Source organism: Tenrec ecaudatus, chromosome 16 (genome assembly GCF_050624435.1).
Source record: "Tenrec ecaudatus isolate mTenEca1 chromosome 16, mTenEca1.hap1, whole genome shotgun sequence".
Lineage (NCBI taxonomy): Eukaryota > Metazoa > Chordata > Mammalia > Afrosoricida > Tenrecidae > Tenrec > Tenrec ecaudatus.
The window spans coordinates 77,265,118-77,279,251 of record NC_134545.1 but is presented as its reverse complement, the minus strand read 5'-3'; the positions used below and the strand labels follow the sequence as shown (position 1 = coordinate 77,279,251).

The following is a 14,134-nucleotide window of genomic DNA, read 5'->3' as shown; positions in this document are numbered from 1 at the left end:
ATGACGCAGGAGGATCAGAAGGGGTAACTAAATGTTAATTCCCCCCCTCTAATTCTGTGTCATTTTGATTCCCCCCTCTGATCCTCCGGTGTCATTTTAAGTGACCCCCTCCCCCCACCCTGAAACCCCAGTGTCATTTTTTTTTTTTACCCCTAGATATGAGTGCAAAAAGAAAAAGCTACTCCATGGAGGACAAGAAGGGAATTGTGGAAGATTCTTGGGGCCAAAATCTTACTGCTTTCTTCAAAAAGATGTTGAGTATCCACTTGTTCCAAAAAGGGGGAGCAGAGTATGGTAACCTCACTGAACAAGTAGACAGGAAAAATGCTAAAAAAGTGCAAGTGTGGAAGACATCCCCTGAAAATAAGACCTAGTGCATATTTGGGAGCAAAAATTAACATAAGACACTGTCTTATTTTCAGAGAAACAAGGTACCAAGAATGACAGAGGAGTCAGTTCCTTTGCTGTGAACTAAACTGTACATACAACTATTCCACTAAATATAGACTGTGTATCTATCTTGCTTTTACTACGTGTGTGCTACATGGTATAATTTGGTATGTTATTTTTTAGATCTGGGAACTTTCAAACATTTCCCCCATATAAATTAATGGTAATTGCTTCTTTGTACCATTTCCACTTTCGATATATTTTATAGGGATGCTCTACATTCAGAAGGCAAGGGAAATATAAACATTGTTTTTTGTCAAGGAAATTTGACAAGTGATCAGATTACTGCTGCTGTACTGGATATTCAGAACTTGAATTCTATGTGCTCATCAGGAATGCAAGCTAAGAAATATACAGGGGTGGGGGATATTCTAAAATTGACATGGTAATGACTACACAGTTCTTGACATGATTGAATGATTGAAATGTATAATATGTAAGTTGTGTGCCAATAAACTGGGTTTTGTTGTTGTTGTTGTTTTAAAGAACTCTAACATCACATGCAACCTGGAAAATTCTACTTTGAGTGTAGAATTTTGAGTGTACAAAATTAAAGCAAAGATAGTCAATCTACTTTGTGTCAGGAACCGTTTTGAGACCACTTTCCAGCCTTAGTCTTGTGCAATACTGTAAATTCCACAGCTTGCTGAGTGAAACTACCTTGTGGATATAGGATATTGTCACAGGATGTTGATAGGTACTACTTATAAATAACATGTTCTTCCTTTCCTAATAATCTGTTTCTTTTGAGTCTAATCTTCCTGAGTAAGTATCCCACCACAGCAAGCAATGATCACATCTGGCCTGCTGAACATGCACAGAAAGGGCAGTCACAACCTATAGTAACTGTGCAACAAAAGAACGTTGGTCAAGGAACAAAGTTACCAGAGATGTCACCAGACCAACTCAGACAACACTTGAAAGCTAGAAGTCCAACAAACCATTTCCTGGCCAACATTCCCCTAATGATACCACTCCTCAGAAATCTGGTAAACATCCATGATCATCTCAATTTACTTCCTACTAAGCACACACATAAAACTGCAAATCTTCCATTTTTGGGAGCTTCCCTTGGCAGCTCTAGTTTTTGCTGGGTCAACCAAAGTAAAACCTTGTCCGTTCTCTTTCTTCCAGTTTCTGGATTGTTGACACTTTGAAAAATCTGATGAAAGTTATAACACTCCTTTCTTAGAAAAACATATATAATAATTTATAAATTATCAAGGGCTCATGGGGGGGTAGCGGGGGTAGGGGAAAAAAGAGGACTTGATGCAAAACGCTTAAGTGGAGAGCAAATGCTTTGAAAATGGTTAGGGCAAAGAATGTACAGATGTGCTTTATACAACTGATGTATATATATGTATGGATTGTGGTAAGAGTTGTATGAATCCCTAATAAAATGTTTTAAATAAATAGATGTATGTTTGACCAACTTAAAAAAAAAAAGAAAGAAAAACACATATACAAATTGAAGGTACAAGGTTTTCTTTCCAGTTTCAGGGATTTCCTAATCCTAGGATAAGAATCCCATTCTAAGTGAATTATTTAGTCCACTAATAGATCAAATCAAGCAACCCAACAGTGCTAACCTATTAATCTATCATGCATTCTACATTCTCAGGAAAAGGAATGCCAAATTTGTCGACTACTCATCAAATGACTACAAGCTCACAGAATAGGGCTGTGACTGACTAGCTGACAAATTGCAGGACCCTACAATCAGTATCCATGCCCCCATAATGTTTGCTTTTTAAAAAACACTGCATTGATCAGTCACAAGTATACATATGTTTTCATGCCTGAACATGCTGATTGGTCACAAGTTAACTCATATTTAAGCATGTATTATTTATGCAGCCCGTAAACATGAGAGCAACACAGGTCTTTTCAAAGGAGCTGGCTGTGCATACTTTGGTCTGGAAATAGCAAAAGTGTTAAGCAAAAAAATACAGTTTGTAGAAAAGACTGAAGAAAAATTTTATACTTTTAACAGAAACAATGAAAGCTAGAAGCTCTAGGAATAATGCTAGCATAGGTTAAAAAGCTATCCATAATTTTTTAGGCAATAGTGAACTAGTGACACAGGACCAGGATTTTTCATTTTAGAGAAAAGGGTTGGGGAAAAATGTAAAGATGGTAGTGATTTCCAATGCCCTCTTTTTACAGAAAGGGACTTGTTCTTTCTTTTCTTGACAGAGAGCTGTAAAAAAATATTTGACAAAAATAGGAAAAGCTGTTATGAGCAATATGCAAATGCAGCCTTTCCATTCTTTATATCTCCTTCACTGGAAATCCTAAACAGCTGATTCTAAATCTCCTAGTCCTATTATAGAGAAAGCTCTTTTCTCTCATTTCTTACCTAATATAATGTTAATGCAAAATGAAGAATCTTGGGCTACAAGCTCTGTTGCTGTAAGTAAATTCGACTTTATAATTTCAAACAATCCAGAATACACAGATTCATATAATCACAGAGACTAATATTTGAAAAATTCCATTTTTCAGTTAGCATATAGTTTCTACTTGGTAGAAAGCAAAGCTCGGAAAACAATTAAGTTTACCTGAACAATGGGTATGAAGTATGTTAGCAAGATTTTAAGTATTAGAAATATAACCTAAGAGAAAATATTAAAATTGTATTATTGTGTGTCTACTTGACCACCATACTACTCCTACACGGAGCACATTTTCCAGGTCTTTGGCAAGGGTAAGATGGTGTCAGATAATGTTATAAAATTAAATTATAAAACATTTAAGGTTGTCTTTGTATAGAGAGACATATGTTCTTACCTGGTCCTGTGTGGATAGTAACGTAAAGAGCGTTTCCAGTGCTGCTCTTCGAACGGATGATATAGTGTGATGTAAAAAAGGCCAAACACGTGGAACTAAAACTGTGAGTGATTGTTGAATACTAATAAAAGAGATATAAATTAATCTTATTCATTCTCACTTGAAGCTCTATTAACACATTTTATGTCATTCCCATAAGGATCTCGTGGTGTTGACATCAAGTGTCTTTACTGACAAATTCTTAAAAGAGAATACAATTTTCATATGACCATTCACTTAGCACTCTCACTCAAAACTGCTGATAAAAACAAACATGGTTGTATAGAAGTGTAGAAATATTAACTAGGCTCTTTTATGGCCTGAGTGCAATAATTTACTTTTTATCTATTTATAGCTTTCCAAAATAATTGACTTTCTTCTCAATCTGTTCTTACTAATAGAAATGGGACATGGATCGTAGCTAGTGGCCAGCCAATACAATCAGGATTAGTACTACATATCCCTACATCCTAACCAACCCCAATGGATAACCCATTAAATGTACATTACCATTCATCTGCTTCTGGAACCTTATGTGCCACGTATCAAAAGGTAGTCTTATGGGATTTGAAATTTTCTAACAGGTTTAGCAATTCCAACTCTGGAAAATTCTAATTTCTTCCTTCTCATTTTAAATGGGGGCAGAATCAAAGCTAAGTCTAGGCTAAGTTAGGTATGATTCCTGTCACATCCATGAGGGAGGCATTTACAAAAGTTACCTGGAGTTAGGAAACAATTTATAAATGGTATTTAAAGTATATACTTCTGCAGGGGCGAAAAAAAAATACTAGTCCCAATAACTATTACTGATCTTTTGTGATTTTTCTCAGGAAGCTGATATTTCCCTACTATATACTTGCTGGTTGTCGATGTAACCCAATTTACTGTAATTTAAATACATGTACACAAAGAACATAAAACAGGCTCCAAGTACATGAAATCAGTACATTAAGTTATTAATAGTGTAACTGGTCATGCTTCAAATGGCATGTTGCACTTCTTACGTAAGCTGGAAAGTATATGCCAAATAGAATAATGTATGAAGCAAATTTTCTAATAAGCCAAATTAATATAAATATGCAAATCTAAATTAAAAACTATGTTATTTCATATTGATTTAATTTTATTTCACTCTTTAATTTTACTACATTAGCTAGCTTTTCTGATACCATTTGATAAAAATAAAGCCTAATCCTTTATTTTGGGCCCCCAATACAGACCATCATCGAGTTGATTCCTCAGAACAGCTGATGGATTTGAACTTGGACAGACTTTGCAGTTAGCAGTCTTAACACATTATCCCGCTCCGCCATCAACGCTCTCATTTAGGACAAGTATCAACAAACTAAGATGGAGAGGTCAAATCCTGTCTGCTCCTGCTTCTGTGAAGAGTTTTGTTGGAACACAGCCATGTTTGTTCCTTCATGTGCTTCCATGACTGCTATGTCATGTTACAATAGCAAACATGAATAGTTCTGAAAGGTATTATATGGTCCACAAAGGCCAGAATATTTACTATCTAAGTCTTTGCAGAAATAGTGTGACAATTCTTGATTTGGGTTCATTAAAAACCCCTGTATTTTTCAATTGAAGATGGATTTAACTCATTCAACCGTACAGTTTTCATTACCAGTAGAAACAAGGAAATTGCAAATATGCCCTACCATGTCAGTTTTTCTTTTCTGCTTTTAGAGGCAGTTTCTTTGTTATCACATTTGTAGGTAGTTTAAATTTAGCACTCTAGTACTACTAACAGTTTGGCATTGTTTAAAACATTCTGTATCTGGTTTTCTTACATTTCTATTTTTCAATGGAAATAGATTCACCCAGAGAGCCAGAAATCACTTGTAATCATATCTCTGAACACTCTCACTAGGCTAAGATCGGTAATTATTTTTTTGTCTGTGATTTTTTTTTTTGCACAATATATCTTCTCTATCTTCAAGTATACTACTATTAAGTAATAATAATATCCAGAAACCACTTTAGAAGAGAGATTATACTGATTAGGTAGCTTCTCTTCAAATACTTGAATAGGTAAAGAAGTGACACTAAATTTTTGGTGTCGTTTTTTACTTAATCAGAACTTTGCCTTTGTATATTTCATTGTTGTGTAATATCTTCCTGATATAATTACTGAAAACAAGTACAAGAGTTGCAGAAATAAACATTTCAAAGAAAAGGCTAAAGAGAAGAAAGTATTGGAAACATTGGTCAATTATATTTCTATTAACCAAATGTCACTAAGTAGGCGAACATTCTATGTTCTAGGGCTAGAGCATGAAAGAGTAAACAATAATTACATTTATAAAGTCAACAATTATAAGATGAATAAGAAGAATCATCATCTAACTGAAGCAACCCAAGGGTAGGGAACATGATCCCTTAAAGCCCCTGTCCCAAATGTTCTGGGGGCTAGAAAGTAAAGGCATCCTGATAAGAGACATTTCTAGTATCCCTCACTTAACAATATTTTTCTTAACAGTACCAGAATATCATTTTTTTAAAGGCTTAATTATCTGGAAATGTAGGTGAAGGGTTTTTCCTCCTAATTAGAAATAATTACCTGCATTGTTGGACCTGAGGATAAGTTAACAAGGATGATAGAAGAGTCATAATACTATTGGTTGAAGCTGTCAGATCATCTAGTTCCAGAAGAGCATCCCACAATGTATTTATAATGAAAGGTACCTAAAAGATCAGTTACCAGAAATAAAGTTATCAATTTTACAAATGCAAAAATCATTTATAAACCTTGGCAAATTGTATCTCCAGGATCCCCCCTGTTGATTCAATGATATGCAAAGTCTCAATGATCCTAAACAGTAAAGTTCTGAAGAAACTTAAGAAAGAGGTAGCATTTGCCTTTAACAATTCTCCACCCCTCTTTTCAGTGCTATTCAACTCTACTTTGGCACTGCTTTTGCCAACCGGGCTCCTAAAGGAAAATGAAATTGCCACCACGTAATTTTATGTAAAACCTGAACTTTGAAAAACTATACAGTATAGAAACATAAAATACATCCTTTATGTAAAGTCTTTTAATGCATTTTAAATGGTACTAATCATAATGAAGAGTCAACTTTCATTCTTAAGTTTTCAAAATATTGCTCACTGCTATTCTGTTTTTGGTAATACAAAGGAAATTCAATTACACCTTAAAAAAAGCATTTTAAAAATGATACAAGATTAAAAAAAAAGATACAAGATTTCAAAAGGAAAAAAAAGTCCAAACAACAACAACTATCACACAAACACACACAAAACTCTATTATACCTAAAAACTCAGTGCACTAAAGGGAGAAATGGTTGCTCTCTTTTCGAGGAAGTTCCCTATGCATTATACACACAAAGAGGAAGTAGCTTGGTACAGACACCGTTCATTCTTCCCCAAGACAAGATGCGATTGAGACTGCATCAGAGATGTCTATCACGAGAATTAATAAAGGAGAAAAAGGAACCCAATCTTTTTTCCTAGTACTCTATGCATCCCAAAATAAGGGCCCTGGTGGGAGAGTTGCTAAGCATTGGGCAGCTAAACTGCAAGGTCAGCAGTTCAAAACCACCAGCTGTTCTAAAGGAAAAAGATGATGCTTTCTACTCCCCCATAAAGAGTTTCAGTCTCAGAAACTCACAGGGAAGAGCAGTTCTGGCTTGTCTGATAGGATCACTGTGAATTGGCATCCACTGTGTGGCCGTACGTTATAGGAAGAAAAGGCAAAATATTTACCTTTTGTGTCTGAAGATCAACAAGGCTTTCTACAACAGGCACTAATGAAGCTGCAGCAACAGCTCTGACATCATCGTCAAGGTCCTGGAGTCCTTCAATTATTCTAGTTAAAACTTTAGGCAACAAAGTATTAATTACATCCTGTAAAACAGTACATAGAAATAGATTAATTTCATGTTACATAATTACTATGTTTAAATTTTTAAAACAAAACTTCCCATAGAAAAAAAATACAATGGTAAATTAAAAAGTATTGCTATAATATCATAAAAACCGTCATTAAACAAATATACCAAAATGTGAAGGTTTTATTTCTTAACATATCCTGTAGTTCTATATACTTTTAGAAGGTTGTGTTTCTATCTAAGCCTTTCCTAAAGAATTCTGCACTCGAGAATTCTGCTTACATCACATCAAGAGAGCCGTTTTGGGCACTCTAAAGAATCAAATGATGTTTCTTTAAACAAAAGGAAATCTGAAGAGGCAATAACAGGGCCATAGTGTGGATGGTAAGGTTTCTGAATGTAGTTCTCATAGGACAGCCCTTGTTGTGGAGGAATAAATTGGTACAATGTGATGGGGGGAAATTCCTCAGAACTGTCCTAGCTTTTCCTCACTAACAGTTTCCAATTTTCTTAAAATTTCTTCCCAATATGCCCTTATCATCATCCTATGTCTTTTGAAAAAATCTAACATGATTACCCTTGGGGATCTCAAAAACAGTTGCCATAACATTCTGAGCTGATCCTCTGTGTCTTGAATTTAACTAGCCAAGCAGATCCCCTTGAAAACCACTGTTTTGACTGAACTTTTTTTAAAAAGGCACCTTAACAAGACCAAGACAAGTTCCCGAGAGAACCAATACATGTTCCCTCGGGAACCGGTCCTGTCAGCAGCCATCCATGCACTCATCAAAGAAACACCTTTAAACATGTTCTGTTTGGAATAAGCTTGCACATACATGAACTGGAACCCAAGTGGCAATACTTTTTTATTTATCCTGGTATTTGTTCAAATAAACAGAAATACAATATCGATATGTAGCTAATTCCTTCTTTTAAAGTCCAGTGGTATATATTGGTTTATTATTCAATGTGACTTAAAAACATCCTATTTTCTATCTAAGACTTCAAAAAGCAACTAGAATTCTCTGTGTACACATACATGCATATATCCTGTGTTAGAAACTTAGCTTCCATTTTTCGTTCTTTTCATCAATCATCCTAACAGCTGAAGAGTGTATGGACAAAGAAGGAAAGGACAGCTATTTTTCCCATTTCTCATGATTCCAGTCTCTATGCATCCCTCTAAGTCCCAAGATGTCACTCGTGTGATTATACACTAAGGATCTCTCTGAGAATTGGGTTTTGTCATGAAATAGAAACGACTTTTCAAAAGCAAACATTCACCACTTGTACCGAATCCTGCTGTTCTCTAGATCCCAGCAAGAGAGAGAGACATGAAGGGTGCACTTATGCAGAAACGACTGTCGAGGAAAGAAAGAGATAAAAGAGTCCAAAGAAACAAGGACGTGAACAGGACGTGAACAGGCAGGAAAAAGTTGGGAGAGAACACAGAAGTCTATGAGCAAAATGAGAAGGCAAGGTTTTGTTGCTGGCAAAGGTCTATGAACTTGCCTTTGGGAATAGGAAGAAAGATTCCACAAATGGAGAGGCAATTCTCAAGGCCCTGAAAGGGCACTTACCCAACCTGGGACATATTCAGGGGAGTTAACTAATAAAAATAACTGTCTTTCTCAAATTCCTCATTCCTTTTACTCCCAACCAAATCTATTCTTTCCCCTGAACACACATACTTTTCTGGCACCAACATCTCTAGCAGCTCAAATCAACTGTTCGTGATAGTGGCTATCCCTTATTCTGAAACCAAATCTATGACAGTGTTACAAATGACACTGTGTGCCACCAAGTTTCTGTTGGAATTCTACCCCTCTACCTGTGGGCATAAGAATCTCATTTAAGATTAGTTCTTTCAGTCTAATGTGTCCTCTAAACCTATCACTCCCTCCGCCATCCACTGCTGAGATATTAAAGAACAGCGGCATCAAGCACAGATGGGAGAAGACACATCCCATGCCACAAGCAGCAACAAACCCAAAGCAAAAGACACTAAGAGACCAAGACTTCCTGTCAGAGAAAAAACCTTTTTCCTAGAGCCAGTGAGTGACCTGAATTCAAACTTTCAGTCTCATAAACTGAGAATATAAAAATTTGGTTTATCAAAATCACTCATTTGTGGTATTTCTGTTACAGCAACACTAGATAACTAGGACAGGGTGCAGTAAAGGTTAAGGGGAGAGATGTATTTCACATGAATTTGGAACCAATTTTTCCACCAAATAAATGTTATCCATTACATAGATACATCATAAATGAAGTAGGCATTTATGGACCGATCTAGTAACCTACTCCTAATGAAAGATGAAAAATAGCATATCTAAAAAATAGCGGGGAAAAATGAGCAGCCGATATTCAGGGCTCAAGTAGAAGGCAAATGTTTCGAGAATGATGATGGCAACAAATGTACATATGTGCTTGATGCAATGGATGTATGTCGGGATCGTGATAAGAATTGTACGAGCCCCCCAATAAAATGATTAAAAAAGAGAAAAAGAAAAATAGCACATCCAGAGCTCTCAATAACTAAGTGAAAAACGAGGCTGTATGTTCCCATAAAGATTTAAAGCCTTGGAAGCCCAAAGAGGCAGTTTTACTCTGTCCTATCCGGTGACAACGAAAACATAAGTGTTTATAAAGAGACATATATTAAATGTGTAATTTTATCCTAGCTGAAGAATGACAACACCAAAAAAACATTAGACTAGAAGACAAACCATCTTGTTTCTAGTTCCAGTTCTACTCATAGAAAATATTGTGATCTTGAGCAAGACACCTAACTTTTCAGAACGTGTTTTCCTATATAAAAGAAGTAATACTACGTGCAATTTCGTCTGAGAAGATTTTCTATAAAGGATAAATTATAAAAACATTGACAGTTAACATGAAAAAGTACCTGTCCATATAAGTTGCCTATAAAATTTCTTTAAATTTTGAGATAGGTTTCATATCTACTGCTGTTTAAATCCTGTATCAATCAGCAGGGTACCTTAATGGCACTCAAGAGTAAATAATAAAATGAGTTAAAACCATTGGTAAGCCAAGTCATGATAGGTTCTGAATTAACTGCAGCAGCAATCAAGGAAAATTGGTCCTTGGCCTTAAAGAGTAGACAATTTATCTGACCATTTTATGATGTGCAGTAGGAATCAACTCAAGAACAAGGAGAGGGGTTACAGCTATGATACTGCCTCACATCAAATCTTGCAGAACCAGCTTATCTGTAACACTAAGAATCTGAGATCATTTCAGGTAGCAAAAATTAATGCAAAGGCACTAACTTGTGGAAAAAGCATCTTCCCACAAATACTTTAAAAATGAAAGGCATGCTTACCTGACGCACTGCCAAGGCGTACTTTATCCCGAGCAGACCGCCATGTCTAACTTCCCATTGTTCTTGTGTAAGTAAGTTCAGCAGTACATCTACGGTCTTAAGAACTCCTGTTTCATTCATGTGTTTTAACACCACACCTAATGTCTGAGCACAAGTCTCACGAACTGGTGCCACAACCTACAGGTGAGAAGGAAATAAAATTTCTATTTGAAAACAAAGTTATTTGGTAGAATCTGAAATTTGATTGGACAATTCCTCCATTAGGTAAAACTTACTTCATCAGAAATAAAATCTCCAAATCTGTCTAATGCAAACACACAAAGAAGTCTAATAACCAAATCTTCGAGCCATTCTTGATGCTGTTGAATCATCTGTTAAAAACAAATATTTAATAACAAAGATTACACTTTGCTCTGGAAAAGGAGGGAAGTGGGAACAGCCTATTTTGACAGTAAAAAGAATGCCAATTAATATCTTTCGGTGATACATTTGATTCAGATTTTATTATGTTGTTGTACTCTAAGAGTCACTGTTACATATTACTTACCAAATTGCTAGCCTGTTTACCAGTGTCGGTGTCCAGGCCATAACAGTTGTGCTCCTCACTGGCCCCTCTTCAACTACACTTTTTTTTTAATTAGGGGCTCGTACAACTCCTATACATATATCCATCCATCCATCCATTGTGTCAAGCACATTTGGACATCATTCTCAAAACATTTGCTTTCTACTTGAGCCCGTGGTATCAGCTCATTTTCCCCCTCCTTGCCCTCTGTTATATTCTTATCGTGTCACTTTACTCATCACTTTACTTTCCAATTCACCACTTCCTGCTCAAATACTGTTTGCATATAATATGTTTTTCCACTCTGCTTCTGAACTTGTCTCTGCTCTTAGACCATTTCCCTTATTGGTAGCTTTCTTCCTATCCTTTTTACCTTTCTCTCTTATTCCCCAATGGCACAATAGGTTATGTGTTATGCTGCTGACCACAACAAAGTCAGCAATACAAACCCACCAGCTACTCCTTGGGGAAAAAAATGCTATCTGCTCCCATAAAGTTTTATATCCTTGAACTCTAGAGAATTCTATTCTGCTCTATAGGGTCCTTGTAATCAACTTGGTGACAGTGGATTTGTTTTTCCCAATAAAACACAAGTAAACATTTTTCTGATATTTTCTGCTTTCAGACAGGATCCATCTGACACTAGTAATAATATTCCTCATTCCATATCCTCTTCTGAATTCAGTTTACAAAGCAGTGGGCTTTTGGTTTGTTTTGATTCACCTTTCAATATTTCATCTCCTTATTTACTTTGCATCCCTACTTCATAGCACATACTCTCTTTCCTTCCATGTCTTATAAAGAGACTACGAATTGAAAGCTGATGGTTGCTGCTTTAAAACACTTACCTCTTCTGAAGTGCTGTCTCCCATTTTACCACCACTTTTCCCATGAGCTTTAAGGATTTCCCTAAGTCCAGTGCCTGCACCGTGTCGAACCTACAAGTACAAGCACAAGAAGCTAATGTCAGAGTATAAAGGCTTAGAAAATAGTCTCACTTTCTTCAGTACTGGTGGTGGACGTGGAGGGTGTCATTGCAGTTTAAAATTAGAATACATTCAGGAGTATTTTATAAGAACATATTTTTCTATCTGGAAACCATTATGCTGAATGAAGTTAGTTAATCACAAAAAGACAAATATTTTGATTCCCCTAATGTAAAGATAAACATCAAGATGAAGGCAAACTCCTGCTTCCGGGTCATGCAATGCACTAACCCACTCTGCCAAGCAACTTGGGAGAGAACCTACCTTTTTGCTCATTTATATAGTAAAGGTTGGATTAAATCTTCTGGCATTAAAAAGAGACTAAGCAAAAAATAAAATAAAAACAAAGAACAACAGAAAAGGAACTGATCAAATTAATATAATTAATCCAATGTATAAAATATTTTATCAACATATAAAATCACTAATGAGTTATTTTTCCATTTTTATTTTTATACCAACTCTTCAAAACTCAATGTTGGATTAGGATTTGCCATATTCCCATTTGTTCCTAGTCTCCTTTTTCCTTCCTACTCATTATTAAACTAAACCTCTCTTAATTTCAATCAGCTTGGGGTGGACTCTACATCTTAAAAACCAAGCTGAGCTGAATACAACAATATATGAAAAGGTTGGCCACAGTGCTTTATGTACATATTTCCTTTCAGGGAATTATTTGGTATGGCAGCACCAGGCTATTTTTAATGCAGCTACATGCTACTAGAATTAGAGATTAGTTGTATTTTGTGGGATGATAGGGCTGAATTTTATTTGTTTACAGGCACTCTTAGTTGATGTTAGATTGTTATTGTAAAAATAGTGATGATGCAATTTTTTAGCAGTCAATTCAAAGTTGCCCTTTGAGACTATTATGAAAGTTGTTAACATTAAACTGCTCTAGCAAGGTGTTATGTGATTCCATATAATTTCATTAATTTAAATCCAAGTAAAGATCAAACTTTCCAATAAAAAATAGAGCATATTTTTCAAGAAAAAAAATACAGATTAATTGTATGCTATTGTTTGTTTTATTTAAATCAAAACACATTTGAACATGTCTCTGTGATCAATAATGGCTGCAGACAAATTCTTTCAATAGAGGATAAGTCAAAAAGTATTGCTATGACAGCATAACAACTTCATTAAAACAACCTCATCAAAACGTTTATATACTTCTGAACGTTGTGGTTCCGTGTCTCTGGCCCTTCCCTGAAGAACTAAGCACTCTTTAATTTATAGCCTTGCTGTAAAACAAGCAACTTTGGCATCCTGGAGGAACTCACATTCTGTGCCTTTTAAATATTCTTTGAATTGGGGAACAAAAGTAAATCAGAAGAAACAAAATCATGCCTAAAGAGTGGACGGGGAAAGGCTTTCCAAGAGAATTCCCATAGCACAGCTAGTCTCCTCTGGTCAGCACCAAAGGAGGGCAATCCAGACAATTAGTCTTGTGACTAATATTTCACTGTCATCAGGACCAACTGCCCTCCTTAGATCTAGGATCTTTCTGTAATGCCATCGTAAATAAGACTTGAGTAGTTTTAAGCAGAAGTAAATCAGGGACTAGAAAGGCTGCTAAAAAGTAATTCCAAACAGTTTTAAATTACTCCAGGGCCAACGGAAAGGAGATAGAATGGCTTTACATCACCAACCTTCAATTTCAATGAAAGGCACTTTACTTCCACCTCTTTTACATATTAGGACCCGTTCAAGATCTCTTTGAAGAAATATCTAGGGCTACAAAGATAGTTTGAAAATTACAGTTCTCAATCAATCAAAATGTCTACCTCCAAAGGAAGTTATGGAGGAAATCCTTAACAATTTGAACCTTTACTCCATTTATCATGATGTTACCTATTGGCCCAGTTTTGAGAATTTTTATTTTCTTTACACTGAGTTGTAACCCATACTGAAGGCTGCAATTCTTGATCTTCATCAGTAAGTGCTTCAAGTCCTCCTCACTTTCAGTAAGCAAGGTTGTGTCATCTGCATGTCACAGGTTATTAATGAGCCTTCTCTAATCCTAAAACTACATTCTTCTTCATATAACCCAGTTTCTCTGATAATCTGCTGAGGAGTGAATTTAGTCAATCATGAACGGAT

At 35.8% G+C, this 14,134-nt stretch overlaps 1 protein-coding gene across 2 annotated transcripts in view; it reads right to left on the bottom strand.

The window, feature by feature from the left end:
• The window catches only part of BTAF1 (B-TFIID TATA-box binding protein associated factor 1), a 102,733-nt gene that overhangs the window by 41,364 nt on the left and 47,235 nt on the right, over positions 1 to 14,134 (bottom strand). For both annotated transcript variants that reach the window (XM_075534643.1, XM_075534644.1), the window contains exons 9-14: positions 11,894 to 11,983; positions 10,756 to 10,851; positions 10,481 to 10,657; positions 7,010 to 7,150; positions 5,846 to 5,970; positions 3,241 to 3,361 (exon numbers count right to left, since the gene is read on the bottom strand). In XM_075534643.1, coding sequence (XP_075390758.1) covers positions 3,241 to 3,361; positions 5,846 to 5,970; positions 7,010 to 7,150; positions 10,481 to 10,657; positions 10,756 to 10,851; positions 11,894 to 11,983 — 750 coding nt within the window. The remainder of the gene's footprint in view (positions 1 to 3,240; positions 3,362 to 5,845; positions 5,971 to 7,009; positions 7,151 to 10,480; positions 10,658 to 10,755; positions 10,852 to 11,893; positions 11,984 to 14,134) is intronic.